Source organism: Anopheles arabiensis, chromosome X, assembly GCF_016920715.1.
Source record: "Anopheles arabiensis isolate DONGOLA chromosome X, AaraD3, whole genome shotgun sequence".
NCBI classification, from domain to species: domain Eukaryota; kingdom Metazoa; phylum Arthropoda; class Insecta; order Diptera; family Culicidae; genus Anopheles; species Anopheles arabiensis.
In genome coordinates, this window is record NC_053519.1 from 15,398,462 (window position 1) to 15,413,862 (window position 15,401).

At 44.1% G+C, this 15,401-nt stretch overlaps 1 protein-coding gene across 7 annotated transcripts; it reads left to right on the forward strand.

Annotated features, from left to right (window-relative positions):
• Window positions 1-2,633: 2,633 nt before the first annotated feature.
• Window positions 2,634-14,012, forward strand: LOC120905976 (uridine phosphorylase 1). 7 transcript variants are annotated; one of them, XM_040317348.1, is made up of 8 exons: window positions 3,378-3,396; window positions 3,511-3,596; window positions 4,485-4,605; window positions 8,624-8,747; window positions 8,844-8,981; window positions 9,052-9,261; window positions 11,666-11,804; window positions 11,873-12,249. In XM_040317348.1, exons 3-8 carry the CDS (start codon window positions 4,556-4,558, stop codon window positions 12,247-12,249), a joined length of 1,038 nt encoding a protein of 345 aa, XP_040173282.1. In that variant the 5' UTR covers window positions 3,378-3,396; window positions 3,511-3,596; window positions 4,485-4,555. The 7 variants fall into 7 exon arrangements, with proteins under 7 accessions (XP_040173281.1, XP_040173284.1, XP_040173279.1 ...); XM_040317347.1 differs by lacking the exons at window positions 3,378-3,396; window positions 3,511-3,596 and adding an exon at window positions 2,634-2,766; XM_040317350.1 differs by lacking the exon at window positions 3,511-3,596 and having other exon boundaries at window positions 3,270-3,396.
• Window positions 14,013-15,401: the final 1,389 nt, after the last annotated feature.

A 15,401-nucleotide genomic window follows, 5' to 3' on the forward strand; every position in this document is an offset into this window, starting at 1 on the left:
ATTTATTCTACAATCTTATATAAACTAGTGTTGGGTTTCATGAATTTTTCGTTAAGATTTATTTCTATGAATCTTTAGGGATGAGTGATTGGAATCACGAATCGAATCTCCAAAGATCCATGAATCGCTAAAGAGTCATGATTCTCTATATATTCGTGAATCTCTGAAGATTCTTGAATCTCCAAGGATTCATTAATCTCTTAGGTATCTATTAAGATTCATGCATCTCCAGGGATCCATCGAGGGTTCAAGCTTTGCATGGACCGTAGCAAAACAAACTATCTGGCTGTGTTGTACAGACCAAGAAGCCTCGAAAGCCTACATAGACTGGCATGACCACAGAAGAAGAAAAATAAGAAGCCCAATCTCTGTGAATCTTTCGAGATATATGAATCTCTAGAGATTCGTAAATCTTTTGAGATGTAATGAATCTTTCGAGCATCATGAATCTTTAAAATCGAGATTCAGATGCATTAAATAATTTCAAAGATTCATTCAGATTTTTGAATCTGAATCAGATTTACCCAACACTAATGGAAACCATACATTAGAACCGGTTTCTAGCTGTGCTGAATTAACCATGCTATTTTGCTTCGTCACACCGTCTCTTCCAAGAATTCCAACGCCAAATTCAAAAGTAATCTTTCCGCTTTCGGTGGGCTCAGGTTTCGAGCAGGTTGTTATCACTATGCTAGTGCATATCTCTATCTATCCAGTTGAAAATTTCGTATCGATAAAAAAAAGAAGTAACAAATCACTCTCTAACGCACACCTGTTTCTCTCGCCGCGTTGCTACACTAGAACACACGTAAAGTAGGACACGATGGAGATTACGTTTAATTTTAGTGTGTTAATTTTGAATTGTATTACAGGGTTCTCCAAGTTACTTTCGAATGTGCGCACAATTATTCACCGTCCTCAAGATGTTTTTCAACATCTGTTAAATGGTTATTTGCTTCATATTCCAGTTGTTAGACATGATTTTTAACACATTGCAAAGAACTGTCAAACTCAATCCAACTTGAGATGTGTTGAAAATCATGCTGAAGAAATTAAAAGTATCATAAGTTTGGAAATGAAACACAGTGTAACCCCTCATAACGAGTACCTTTTATAACGCGTTTTACGCATAACGAGCAAATCTAAATGCTCTACAAATACCCCTCTTAACGAGTAACATCTCGTGAGTTACCGTTGCCACTTGGAGGTGTTCCGTATGGTTGTGATGCATATGAAACTCATATATATTTACATTTTTTTTGACCTGGAACCTATTATATTATGAAAAAGAACCTCTCGCATAACGAGTGAATCATTGGAACAGATTAAACTCGTTATTAGGCGTTCCACTTTTATAGATACATGTGGATTTAACATCTTGTAACGTTTTCATTCGAAACTGACTTGGAATAGCCGGTATCGTACCGTCTTAGCGTTGAGAATACATTGAGAAATTATGTAGCTAAAATTTAAAACACATCGTTTGGGTGGTGAAACACTTCCTCAAGGTGAAAAAAGGTAAAAGTGAAATAGTGTCCTTCCTAGTCTAATCACTGCGCGCCACGCGTTTTTTTTTAGTGTACATTTAAATTCACTTGCAAGGTCACCAGTGGGGCCGGGGCCAGCTGCACCGTGTGCCCTGCTTTCATTGGTTTCGTTTTGATTTGATAAATATTTTGTGTTTAGCGCTCCGCGCTTTGAACATGACTGCGACAGTGACCCTTCGCGCGGGGCTATACTATCGCGATAAGGCTTAGTTTGTAAATATGGCTGCTAATGATCAGCAGCAGGACGACACCGTTTGTATGTACGTCAACAATCGGAGGCGCGCGCACGCGTGCTCTGATGGTGGCGTGTACAGTGCGCTGCTAATTTAGTGTACCCTTCTCCCGGCAGTTCCCCGAAGAGCTCCATCGTACGATCGTAGCTGGAATTTGTAATCTCTTCCAAAGTTGGAATTGTGGGAAGACAATTTTTTTTTGGCTAACGATCTACAAAATGTGCTCTTGGCGGCTTTGTTTGTTCCTTGTTCCTAAATATTACGTTTTTTTTGTCACATATAAGTGGTAGGTCCACTACTTCCAGCCGTCGACGTCAAGCCCCCGCCTGACGTGGATGAACTGTGGTGAACTTTCAATGCGCTGCGGCGCCCTAATCCTGCCTCCAACGGATTTTGCCCGACCGGCCAATGATGGCCAATGTGGCGAGTGTGTGCGCTTCGTGGAGGTTTCATATTTGGATTTGGATTGTTTCACATTTTTCTTCGGCTCTTCTGTATTCTTTCTATCGCTTCTAGCATACGAGACGATAATTCTAACAATTGCGTGTGTGTGACTGTGTATTTCTTTTGTTTTTTCTTTCAAGAATAACATACGACACCCAATCCCTCGGCAGGGTTATCAGTTGTCTGTAAATATTTCATCTCGCGATAATTTTCCTATCGTCGCCCGAAGAAAAACAAACCACATGACCCCCGGTGGTGGTAATGTGCGTGTGGCGGAAGGCCACGAAACCGAGGGCCCGAGTCGGCGCACTACATTTTTGTCACGAACGGCGGGCGCTCCCATCCTTCCTCTCACTCTCACACACAATCACCGTCTTGCTCACAAACTTTGAGGTTGAAAAATTTCGTAGCATAATGACTGTGCTAAAGCATATTTGGAGTAAATAGTTTTGGCAACTCTCGTCGGGCCCGGTTCGGTTCTGTCCATCTACGGCTCAGTAACTTCAGCGACGTTACTCTTTGTTCGTCGTCCCTTCCTCTACGTAAGTCTAGTGTAACGTGTGTGTGTGTGTGTGTTTTGTTTGCCAACCCTGTTGGAAGGGAAACAGTTCTTACCGTTTTTCGGCTTATTTTAAATTCCAATGCGTGAATAGTGTGCTCTGTCTCACAGGGAGGGAAAAGTCTTTGCTGTTCACATGGCGTAGATTACTTTGCACGGGGGCTTAGTGACCAGTATATGGGGGATGAAACAAAAAAAAAAACGCACACACACACACCAACAAACAAGTCTAAGATGAATTACAAACGGCTTTGCCACGAAGCTCTAATCTAATTGTACGTGTCGAACCCGAATGCAATTACATTTTTTGTGTCTTACAAACAAAAAAGAAAGAACGGCGGTAAAAAAAGGTAAAGAAACGCTGCTCATTCGAACCTGATATTGGGACATCACGGGCAGCCCAGCAACGTGAGAGCGGCCGACCGACCCGAAGGCTCGGTTGCTGCCAGCTTCGGCCCCAAAGTAACGTATGTGTGTGTGAGTGTTTGGTCCTTTGGTGTGCTGCTGCTGCCGCTCATATTCCGGCGGTCATTCATCGGTTTCCCTCAGTCTTGGTACTTTCGTTACTTAGAGTAGGTTGGTCTAGCTCTTCACGCCCCGGGTCGGCCGTCATGTACGTCTCGAATTATTAAAGCAATTGTTGTGCGTGTGTGTGTGTGTGTTTCTCTAAAAACTACTTCCCCAAGTTGTGTGGTGTGCATACTTTTCTTTTTGTTGTTGTTAAAAGCCTTGTTTCAGCCACCAGTTTTCCAGAGTCAGGTTGGAAACTCCCAAAACTACAGACAATTCCCTGTCTCTGATCGTGCTACTACGGTAATTCTTAGCGTCCTACTTCCAAACTATCGACACACACATACACACACACACATACATGATGACCCATGTAGCGCTGAGAGCACGAGTAGTGTGGTTTGAATTTCCAAAGCAAAAATCGGAGGACATACTGCGGATACAAGCAACACGTGACGCAGAGCAGCACCGAGCAGGAGTGCTGATGGTTCAAGACACGAGCAAAAAAAAAATGGTTTCAAATGGCGGGCGTGTAACCGATTTACAGGCACAATGTGTGTTGCCCTGATGGCGAGAAAAGTACACCGCGTGTTCTGTAAAAATCAATAACTACAGCTTGTACTCTCCCTTCCTTTTATGCGTGAACGCATACCACCGCAAAAAGGATCACACCGCGCGCGTGTGTGTGTGTGTGTGCTTGGACGGAAGGGTGGCTTTTAGTAAACGGCTAAGGTTGCTTCAACATTTTTCACACCTCTCTGTGTGTGGTTCGCTGGAGAGAATTAATTGGAAGGTGGGGAGTACACAAATGCACCCGGAATGCACGTCACGTCTGTTTGGTCTGAATGGACGGTGTAGGAGTTGGCTAGGCACACACTCCGCACTGCTTTCTAGCGCAACAGATATTTCGTAAAGGGACAGGGAGTGTGTGTGTGTGTATGTGTAGGCAAAACGGTACTAGAAGTCCGTTTGGAATTTGCATTCCATTTGAATATATCGATCAGGAGACACCATCTCAGAGGAATAGCAATAACAGCAACAACAACAAAAAACTGAAGAGCATAACGATAAGGCAATAACGATGTTTAGGATATAGGATGTGAAGATGGGAACTGGTTGGCATTGCTTGATGTGTGACGATTTTCTAATATCAGGATTTGATCTCTCTGTCTCTATCTCCATCTCGTGCAGCATTTATCTTTCGCCTACGAAAACGCTATCCTGTGTATCCTGTAACCGCCGCTAACTGAAACTATCCAAACATGGCCTGGATCTACCGCTCCTCCGTATCTGAAGACGAGGAAAGAGACGAGTAAGTATATACCCCTATTATGTACCCAGTTTGCAAGCCTACAGTGAAGAAGCCGGGGATAGTCGAGGCTCATCTCCAGATTCAGAAAAGCTCCAATATGAATGATAGGTTATGGGTGGCTTTCTCACCATTAGACATAGGCCTGGACTGGGAAAGAATTCCAGAGCCTATGTATCGTACCATTCCAGCCGTCTGGGCTGTTAACACCCTGGTTTTGGAGCAATCATTCTTATGTCCTTGTCAAAAAGGCACTATTTTGGGTTGTATTGCAATTGCAACGTATGCATTACTTTTATTCTTCAAAGTTTGCTCCTCCAACTTCGTTTTGCTTAATGTATTCTTCAACTTCTGTCTCCAAAGTTTGATTCTGCAACTTCTTTTCGTTAGTTTAAATAAAAGCCAACCTTTTGGAGGTAAACTATTGATCCTACGTTTTACAAAATTGTATTCCATAAATCATGTTGCTTACCTCGCATAGCACAGTGAGCTCAAATTTGCTCCAACACTCCGAGTTTCTGCTCGGTCCAAGTTTCGCTGCACATCCAAATATGCACTCATTTATAGCAAAGTGTTTGATACCCTGGTCTGGTGCCTATAAGTGCGTGTACTCGAACGGAATGTGCTTGCACTGGCTGGCTGGCTGGTGTGTGAGATGCTGCGCGCTGCTGCTTACATAACCCGACTGGCCCCGGGGGCGTGCGTCAGATTCATTCATCGGATCCTTTGTCTCGGTGGTGTTCATTCATGTAAATGTGGGTTTGGTTGTTTATTGCATTTCCTCGTTCATGTGTGACTAAATATGGCACGCTTCTTCAGAGCAGCGACACAGCAAAGCCCTTGAAACACGGAGGGGCTGATAACGGGGGACTCGGAGGGAGGACGGAACTGCCACCCAACACAACCCCGTCGCCCCGGCCATCCCCTGCTGGAGCAGCGATTGTGTTAGCAAGCTTCGGTGGCAGCAATAAATCGGTCGCACAATCACTGCCTGTCTGACAGTTTGTGGGACTTTCCAGTTAGAAATTGCAATGCTGCTGTTCATACAGTTTTTGTTTTTAAATTCTGTGCTATGGTTGGTTGCTTTCCCTTAGCCTAGTCAGCAGTAGAACTATTGGAAAAACCGCACGAAAGCTTATCGCTATATTTGTGCTGTGTCCAAGTATCGGGACCGTTGTTTAAATATTCTTCATCAATACATCAATATACGTATTATTGTTGTGGGCAGAACAAAATTGTTCAAAATTGTTGTGGGCAGGCATTGTTGTGCAATGACAAACAGTTGGGAGCTTGTTTTAAGAATCGTGAGGGCATAGGGCAAGTAGAAAATCGCACGTCCAGTACTTCTTCATGGCTAGCAGTACAGTCAAATCCTCAAAATGACGGTTTTTTCAACTCCGAATGCTCTCATGCTAATCCTTTTTAAGAGCAAAGCCCCATTATAATGATTATTGGTTACGGCTACGGCAAAATATTTTTTGTGGTAATTTAATTGAAATGTAATGTCTTCCTGCAAAATGATGAGAGATTTATATTTGGACCACTGAGTGATCGATACAGCTTCATTATCGTGAAGTTTAAAAACACCAAGTTCCCACCTAGGTCACTTGTCAGCATTGTTTGGGACAGAATTCGGTGTACCATGTGCGTCATCCGTCAGCATAAGTTGTAAAGCAGCTTGCATGAGGGAAAGAAACAGAAATAAAACCGCGTGCGAAGGGAGGGTTTTTGGTGTTTATTTTTGTGTTTACGTTTTGTCAGGCTGTTAAAAACGAATAATGTAGACTGAAGGAAAATGTCAGCTGCACCAGAAAAATTCTTCCTAACATTAACAATTAAAAAAAAAAAAACAGAGCAGCAAAAGCACACGTGTCACAATATTAATTTTTACGCAGAAGGGATTGGACTTCAATTTTACCGATTTTTGTGCATTTTTTTAGTTTAATTTTTTTTTTTTTGATAAAATAGTTTTGTAAAACCTGGTTGAGAATTGTTTCGTAAGAATCGAATAATTTTATTAGTTTAAATCCAGTTCGATCCAAAAATGCATCGAAAAGAAAAAGGCAAACATCTTGTGCGTAACAAATGTTTCGAACAACGAACGAAAGGCCCGGTCTAGATAAAACTGGTTCCTAGTGGGTTGACTGCAATCATTCCTAAACACTTGCAGCGTTGCTCCAGCCAGCTGGCTGTAAAACCCCTGTATATAATCATAAATAAGTGTGCATCTAGACAATAAAATAGCCAACAAGCTCACAGAACCCAGATAAAGAACAATGAGTGTCAACGCGTACAAGCTGTGTGTCGCCAAGTACGCTCTCGTGTCCGACCTTGCGTCCGGCTCGCTGTATTTGTTTACATGCAAGTGTCAACCACGCGAGAGCGAGAGACGTTCGCGCTATGCCGCCGTATCAAACAGGGAAACATCTAAGCAGTGCTGGTTGATAGAAAGCTAATAGAAAAAAAAAACGAAACAAAACAAAACTATCGATTAACCCACTAGTGCAGCCTGCACAAGAGCACCACCGCCGTCGCTCCTCTCGCGCCGTGCGGGCAAACGGTTTTTGCTGTTAAAAGGGCCGGCCAGCCGCTTGCAAAACACCAGTAGCAGTTCTGTGTGCCATTGCTGAACACAACAACGCGCCCGAAGTGTACAGTCCTCCCCGTAGCTGTTCAGCTAAAGCGCAAAGTGCGCGCCAAAAAAATACGCAACCCGCGGCTCGATTCGCAGTGCAAATCATTGCTGTTTTGGTTGTGCGGTGGCTCAAGACACGTCGACAGTGTGCTGTGCAGTGTGCTTAAAACGCGTGTGCGCGCGCTTGTCCGTTTCTTCCAACTGTTTCATGCGTATACGCCAAACAGCTTCCTTGCGCTTCATGTGGAGCGCGCCTTTTTGGCATAGCAATTTGAATACAGATTAACACACACACACACGTGCGCACACCTTTGTCTACAACGCTGCGTAACCTGGAGCGTGGATGCGTAGAGGGTAGAGGCAGAAAGGCAGAGGGAGCGAGAGAGAGAGAGATAGAGAGAGAGGGCTAGATTGCGCAAGAACGAGACGGTGCGAGACAGGTGCGCGAGAAAAGCCGCGTGTGTGCGATACGCGGGAGAAGAGTGCGCAGTGTGTGTCTCGGGCAGATCGGTGCCGAGAGGGACGCCACGGAGACAACAGTGTGTGTGTGTGCGTGGGAAGAAGCGGGCCGGTAAAAAACCGGTGTAGCGTATCCTAAAAGAAACGTGTCTCTATTATAGTTCGGCTAGATTTGAGCAAAAGTCGATCGATCGATCGATCGAGAATCATTGCTTGCCCTGCTGCCGTGCTGCTGCCGTGGCCGCTTTGGTGCGCGAACAACGTGGAAGGCTTCGCATTTCGAAACAGCAGCTCAACGAACTAATTGTGGAGCTTTATTTTAAAAAAATCTAAGCTTTTATAGTAATCCAGCCTCCAGCCAGCCGGGTTAGAGTTAGAGTAGAGCCGGGTAGCACAACAAGAAAAACAAATAGAAAAGGAAAGACAGCTAGCGATGGCTTACCAAGGCGAGCAGAAGCGTGATACGACAAATAGTTTGAAAGTGAAGCAGCTCGACGGCCAAAGTGAGGAGGAGGAACGCTCGGAGACAGCCAAGCTGACCAGGTAATTAATGTGCCACCGCTTGCCAGTCCCCCCCAGGCACAATCAATCAACCCGTCCATCAACCAACCGGGGAAAGAGCGAACGCCCTCCCCCCCCCACACACACACACACACACACAACGCCGATCAATCAATCGATAAAGAAAGCCGCCGCACCGGCATGACAAATTTGATTACCAAACGACACGATTGGTGGTACTCCAGGCAGTAGTTGCATCATGAAGAGAGAGAGAGAGCGAGCAAGAGGGATCAAATAATAGAAAAAAAGAAATTGTGGGACGATATATATATCATCAATTTGCTGATTTCGACATGCACGAACAACTTTTTTACCTTTTTTTTAATTTTTTTTTATTTTGCTTCCCTCAATTTTCACATTTCACAGATACAACGATGGATCGGTCAAGCTGCGCAATCCCAACATTGAGCTCATGGACCAAGACATCCTGTACCATCTGGCGCTCGGTAGCGGCAGCCACGATCTGCACGAAATGTTCGGCGACGTGAAGGTACCAGGGTCGTCTCCCTAGTGTAGACCCCGAAAGACTCGCAGAGCATTTTGTTTCTCAAACACACCGAAATGTCCCCTTTGGTTTGATTTCCAGTTCGTCTGCATGGGCGGCACGCCGAAGCGCATGGAAACGTTCGCGCACTTTATAATGGACGAGATAGGCTACAAGCTGCCCGCCGGCACCCAGCTGCAGGATATCAGCGCATTTTCCTATCGCTACTCAATGTACAAGGTATGCTCGTAGGCGTTTTGCTGCGTTCAGTACACCAGCATTGCTTATTTTCCTTTTCTTTTTATTTTAGGTTGGTCCAGTACTCTCCATCAGCCATGGTATGGGCGTACCATCCGTCGGCATTCTGCTGCACGAGCTGATCAAGCTGATGTACCACGCCAAGGTGAAGGATCCGATCTTCATGCGGATCGGTACGTGCGGCGGCATCGGCGTCGAGGGCGGCACCGTCGTCATCACGGAGGACGCGTACGACGGTTTGCTCCGGAACAGCTACGAACTGGTAAGCGCGGTTTGCTAATGCAGTACGCACGAGTTGCTCGATTAGCAGTGTAATATTTGATTTTGGAACTTCTGCTAAACGGTGTCAGGCAATGGGTCAGCTTTTTTTTTTTTTTAATTAGTACTTTTTGTGCGGTTCAGGCGAGCAAACTTTGTGTAACATCTTATCGCAGACAAAATCTAATCGTACTGCTCCCCCTTCGAGGTGTGACGCGAAGACGAACTTTGAATGCTATCGCGTGCAGGGATGAGCAACTGTTTGGGGCAGCGATTGTGTAACTCACACGCTCATACATGCCATTGCCAAAAGTGTAGGAAGATGAGGTCAATTCAAAAGGTTCTGTGCGACAAATTCGTATTGAATTTTTTCATTTATATTATTTAATCCCTAAGCCTCCTTTCATTTATAGTGAGGCTTCATTGGAGTTGTTATGTGCCTGAACGTGGCATCTTTTTTGTAGTATGATTCGTATTTACAAGTTGTTCAGCTACAACTATGCTGGAATTACCAAAATTACACGGATCGTTAAAAATATTTCAAAATTAGCTTCCCATTTCAATTCATGATAGATGAATCATGTTAACACTACGGAAAACTTACATGTGGATGACTTCACTTGCACGGTCTTTTAGACGGCGAGATAGTTGGATTTCCCCAGAACATGTGCACGTGGCAGTGTACGTGGTTTTAAAAGTGTCGAGAAAGCTCTGATTCATTTTCGATAGTTGCACCATTACATTACACCCTGCCTGTTACGTGCCATCCCTCTAGTAGACTTTTTCACCATTTCCCACAAAGATGCTTTAGCCCCTATTTGCAAACTGTTTTCTTCTCGTCAAATCAACGTGCCGTCAGCAGACAAACATTTGTGCCTTCTTATCTATGCCAACCAGTCGGATGCTATAGTGCGTAAAAGAAATACTTCCATTTTTCCAATCGTGGTCGATGTGTGCTCAACGTTGCCTTGTTTGTACAATTTGTTTCGCCGTAAGGTGACTGGGCAAGAATTCAGTACAACAAGTGTATGTGTGTAGGGGACTGTTTCCCCAGAAGTTGTCGTTTTATTTTTATTAACTTTTTTAATTTAGTGCAATACCCATTCGTAGTACTATTAGAAACGCCCAGTGCTGCAAAATGTCACTGTCAATGTTATAAGAAAATCTGAAGGAAATAAAATCCATGTCAGCATCGCGTACTCGATTGTGATGATCAGAGGTGATACTCAAAACGATTGGTGTGACCAATACATGCTTCGTGATATTTTTGCGACCATCACTTGATCAGTCACTATGTCATGACTTTTTTTTACTGTGATTATTTAAGCTCTGAAATAGTTATTGACATAGTCATGACAAATTCCGGCTGAAACAAAATAATGTCAACGTCACGAGCTCTACTACGATGATCAGAGGTGAGATTCAAACAGTTGGGGCGATTACATGCTAGGTGACATTTTTGCGACCATCGCTTGGTAAGTCACTATGTCATGACTTTTTTTACTGTGATCATTTAAGCAAAATGTCACTGAAATAGTCATGACAAATTCCGGCTGAAACAAAATAATGTCAGCGTCAGGAGCTCTACTGTGATGATCAAGGGAGAGACTCAAACAGTTGTTACGATCATCACCTGCTTGGTGACATTTTGTGCAACTAACTCATGGTCAGTCACTTGGTCGTGACATTTTGTGTCGGTGATCATCCCGATAGTCATGGGAGATATGTAGTTGCGAGTGGACAAGAAACAAGAAACAAAACGAGCATGTTTTCTGTTTGACCCGACAGATAGAGGGAAAAAGCATGCTCATTTTGTTGTTAGAGCCCACGCGCCAAGTATAATTCCAAGAATGTCGTGATTATCACGGACAGAAAATGTCGTGAGCAAGTGAGTGACCAAGAGTTGGGTGCTAACAAAATGTCACCAAGCATGTGATTGATCCATCAACTGTTTGAGTCTCACCTCTGATCATCTCAGTTGTGTACGTGAGCTGATTAGAGCTTCGTTTCAGTCATGAGTGTTGGTGGTGACATTTCGCAGCACTGTCACAGCCAGAAAAAGTCATGATTGTGCTTGTGACGGCACTAAGCTTAGCTTGTAAGCCAGAGTTTCGCGTTTGACTCAAGCACTCGCATGTCTTTTGCGGCATGTCATGACGCACTTTCATTGAGTATCAGCAATGAGCATCAAGCTGCCACGAACATGTTCATTGTTCTCGTTGGTGAATAGCTCGTGATGCTCATAACATTTTGCAGCATTGGAAACGCTTTTTTGCTCCAGCCAGATGGAAGAAGCTTTTGAAGGTTGCTCATAGATTAGTAAAGAGGCCTTAAAGCGTCTCACGAGGTCATGCTACTTTAAACACATTTTAGTAACCATTTGCAATACACTCACACACTCGTTCTAGGCAATTCTTGGTAAAATCGTTCATCGTCCAGCTATTTTGGATAAGCGGCTGGTACGCGAGCTGAAATCGCTAGCCACGCAAGATGATCCGTACGACACCATCAGCGGCAAAACGATGTGCACCTACGATTTCTACGAAGGTAAGAGCAGTAACAACACACACCCCACGTGGCTGCCGCTAACATTTACCCCTTTCCACCCTCACCAGGCCAGGGCAGGCTAGACGGTGCGTTCTGCGAGTTTACCGAAACGGACAAAATGGCCTACCTGGAGAAGCTGCGCGACTTCGGCGTGGTTAACATCGAGATGGAGTGTACCATCTTCGCGGCGCTGACGCACTACGCCGGCATCAAGGCGGCGATCGTCTGCGTCACGCTGCTGGACCGGCTGAAGGGCGACCAGGTGATGGCGCCGAAGGAGGTGATGAACGAATGGCAGCAGCGGCCCCAGATACTGGTGTCCCGGCTAATCAAGAAGCATCTCGCCCAGATGGGCCAGCTCAAGTCGCTCGCCTCGACGCCCTCGTCCATCAAGTCGCCGCGCCGATTTAAGCTGGTCCAGCAGGAATCGGAGGCGCACGAGTAAGGCACAGCGCGGGGCGCAACTAGCTCTCCCCTCCCCCAATCCTGTACCTCCCCCCCCCCCTCCCCTTGATTGCCCGAATGGAGGCTCAGCATCTGTCACGATATTTTCTGTTTCTGTTGTTTGTTGTGTTTTTAACCAGTATACAGGCTAGAATATTTCTCACTAACCACGCGTGCATCTATGGCATGCATATCCGTAACATTAATCGCGTTATTAAAAGACAAATAAAAAGTAGCAAATAACACAAGCAGTCCTAGCAAAGCAAAAAAAAAAAGCAAAGGAAATAGAGAGAGAGAGAGGAAGCATTGGAGGTGGTATTGTGGTAAAGCAAAGCGGGGGGATTAAACATTAAACACACGCTGATACATACGAAAAGCGCATTACGCCGATATGAATAGATCGTGACAGTGCCTGCAGCATATGAGCAGGTTCCCTCGCACCCCGCCTGCTCACAAACACCCATACACTGCACAGTGTAGGTACAGGTCACTGTAGTATCAGCTTACAGAACATAATTTAAAAATTGGCCGCTAACTATAACTGCTAACGAGCGTTTGAATCACACCGCCCCTTACTTACTTAGGGGCATCTTACTTACTCTCTATAGCATTCAACATGCATATATCGATGTGTACTGGCTTTCTGTATAGGCGAAGTGTTGCGTTAGAGACACACACATACAAACACACCGGCAAACGCACCTAAACTTAGTAGTTACAACATACCATAGATATTGTGTTAAGGGGTACTAAAGAGGAGACAAAACATCGCTGCCGCGTGTGCCACTGCCCGAGTGTGTTGTGGGAAAAAGGTTACTTGCATGTGATGCATTGCAAACGTTTGATATTCCAGTATAATCTTATACCACAATTTTACGAAACACAGTCTCCGACGACCAACAAGATCGTTCCACAATTACTAAATGTTGTAAAATCAGTTTTTGTTTCCCTTTCCTGCCATGCGCATTGGCACATAATGGAGAAGAAGCTACGCAGCATTTTGTCGTTTCGGTGGTCTAACCGTATTTCGTTAAACCAGCGGAATGAAAGTGTGTGTATGTTTTTGAAAGTGTTGTAATTTAAACTCGGTGTAAAGATGATACGAGTGTGAGCATTAGGTTATGAGTTTGGCAAGGCAAACCGATGATTTTGGTTAAATATTGTGTGTTTCCCTCCGTACCCTCCGCTCCTCATTCCCGGAACGTTAAAGCATTAACAAAAAATAAACACGTTAAACATCATGACGCAACGATCTCTTCATTAAATGAAAATAAAATAAAACATTAAAAAACAAAAACAAAAAACAATTTACTCACTCGAATAGTTTTTTAATCGTGACCTAGGAAGAAAGCATATCGGCTGCTAGAGTGAGAAAGAGAAATGGCTACATTGAACGTATAGTTAAGCTGAAAAAAGAAAGCGTATGTTAATGCAATACTTAGTACACAGTTTGTACAAATAAGAAATTACATTACTGATGCGAGAATTGTGATGCTGCACATGTTTCTCATTGAACAAATCTTCTAGCCTACTAGCTCTACAGGTTGCCCTCATCGTCCATCAAAGAGGACAAATCTTCATCTATAATTACTTCATCGCTTACTTACCTCGGTAAAACTCAAAGAAAATGTTTCGCCCTTATTCTGGATAGGCAGGAAAAATGGTTAAAATGTAGCAAAAGCGCAAAGCAACAAAGCAATTTGTGGATTCAGTCGGTTTTCGTTTGTGGTTACGTGTCTGAATAAAATATTGTCAGACAATGAATTTGTTTTATGTGTGTCAGTCTCATCCTATTTCCTCCATGTTTCATATTCAAGTACGTCATGTCTTCTTTCGACTAGTTCAATCGGGGACCACCTGGAATATTACCGCAGTACAGCATATTGACCAGGCAACAATTATTGGACAAGATGGCAGAATAGTACCTCAAAATGTTACATCTTTACATAGATTGGTAAGCTGCATATGATAGGATGAAACTGTAGGTCACAATGAGTTTTCAAAATGCTGGCCAAAGTAACTGGTGTAATTAGAATGGTACTGGCCAACGGAACATGCTAGCTGAAAATGAATAAATATCTCTCAGGATCTTCTACTACCATCCAAGGTCTTGGAATATACTGATGGTGTAGACATCCTTGGTGTATGCGTCAGTGACATTTTCCGTTAATCGTTTTCGATTGTATCGAGCGATTGCAGTAGGCTTGTATTCGAAATATTCCATTCTATCAAAGCGCTTGCATTCGTCGTTTAGCAACTGGGTCTTTATCTCTTCACACGTTTTTGGGTAGGTTTTCCAACGCAGTCATAAGAGGATCGTAAGACTCCGGAAGGGGTAATCGTCAGGCCGAGTAACCATCGCTTTCTTCGCCGAACTAGGTCCTCAAACTGCTGAACGTGAGCGCTCAACGATGTCACTTCCTACCACTTAAGACGAGCAATCTGGTTCCTCAATACCCCATCTGTCTTCGCGAGGACTTGTTGGCGAATTTATGTTCAAGAACTTCTCACATTTCTTTCGTTTTGGAATTCTCTTAAATACATTCCAAATATTCATCGAAGATGTACTTCACTTGCAGGAACTTAGCCTTGCCGTCCATTTCTTCATACTGGGCCACTTCACTAGCTCCTACTGTAACATCATTGCTAATTATGCTACTAACGCTACTTGTAACACTCCATTGCATATCATACTTTCGAGGCTTTCAGATACAATACGACACAATACTTCCAAGTGTCGTAGCCTGTTCCGAAAAACTACAGGATGCCATGCCATGAGTCGATTCTGGAACCGATTCCGATTCTGGAGTCGATTCTGGAACCGATTCCGATTCCGGAATCAATTCTGGAGCCGATTCTGGAACCGATTCCAGAGTCGATTCTGATTCCGGGACCATTTCCGGAGTCGATTACGATTCCGGAGCCGATTATGGAAACTGATTCCGGACCTACTATCCGGAATCGATTCCAGAAAACTGTGGAGCTAGCCGGAATCGATTCCGACAGAATCTTCATTTTTCCCATCACTAATCCAAAGCCCAAAGATATCCAAAGATCAGGCACATCGCCAGGAGGAAATGCCTTGTTGGAGATCAATGTAAATCAGCATTATTGGGTTAAAAATACGGCTATACTGTGTCGCTATATGTGCCG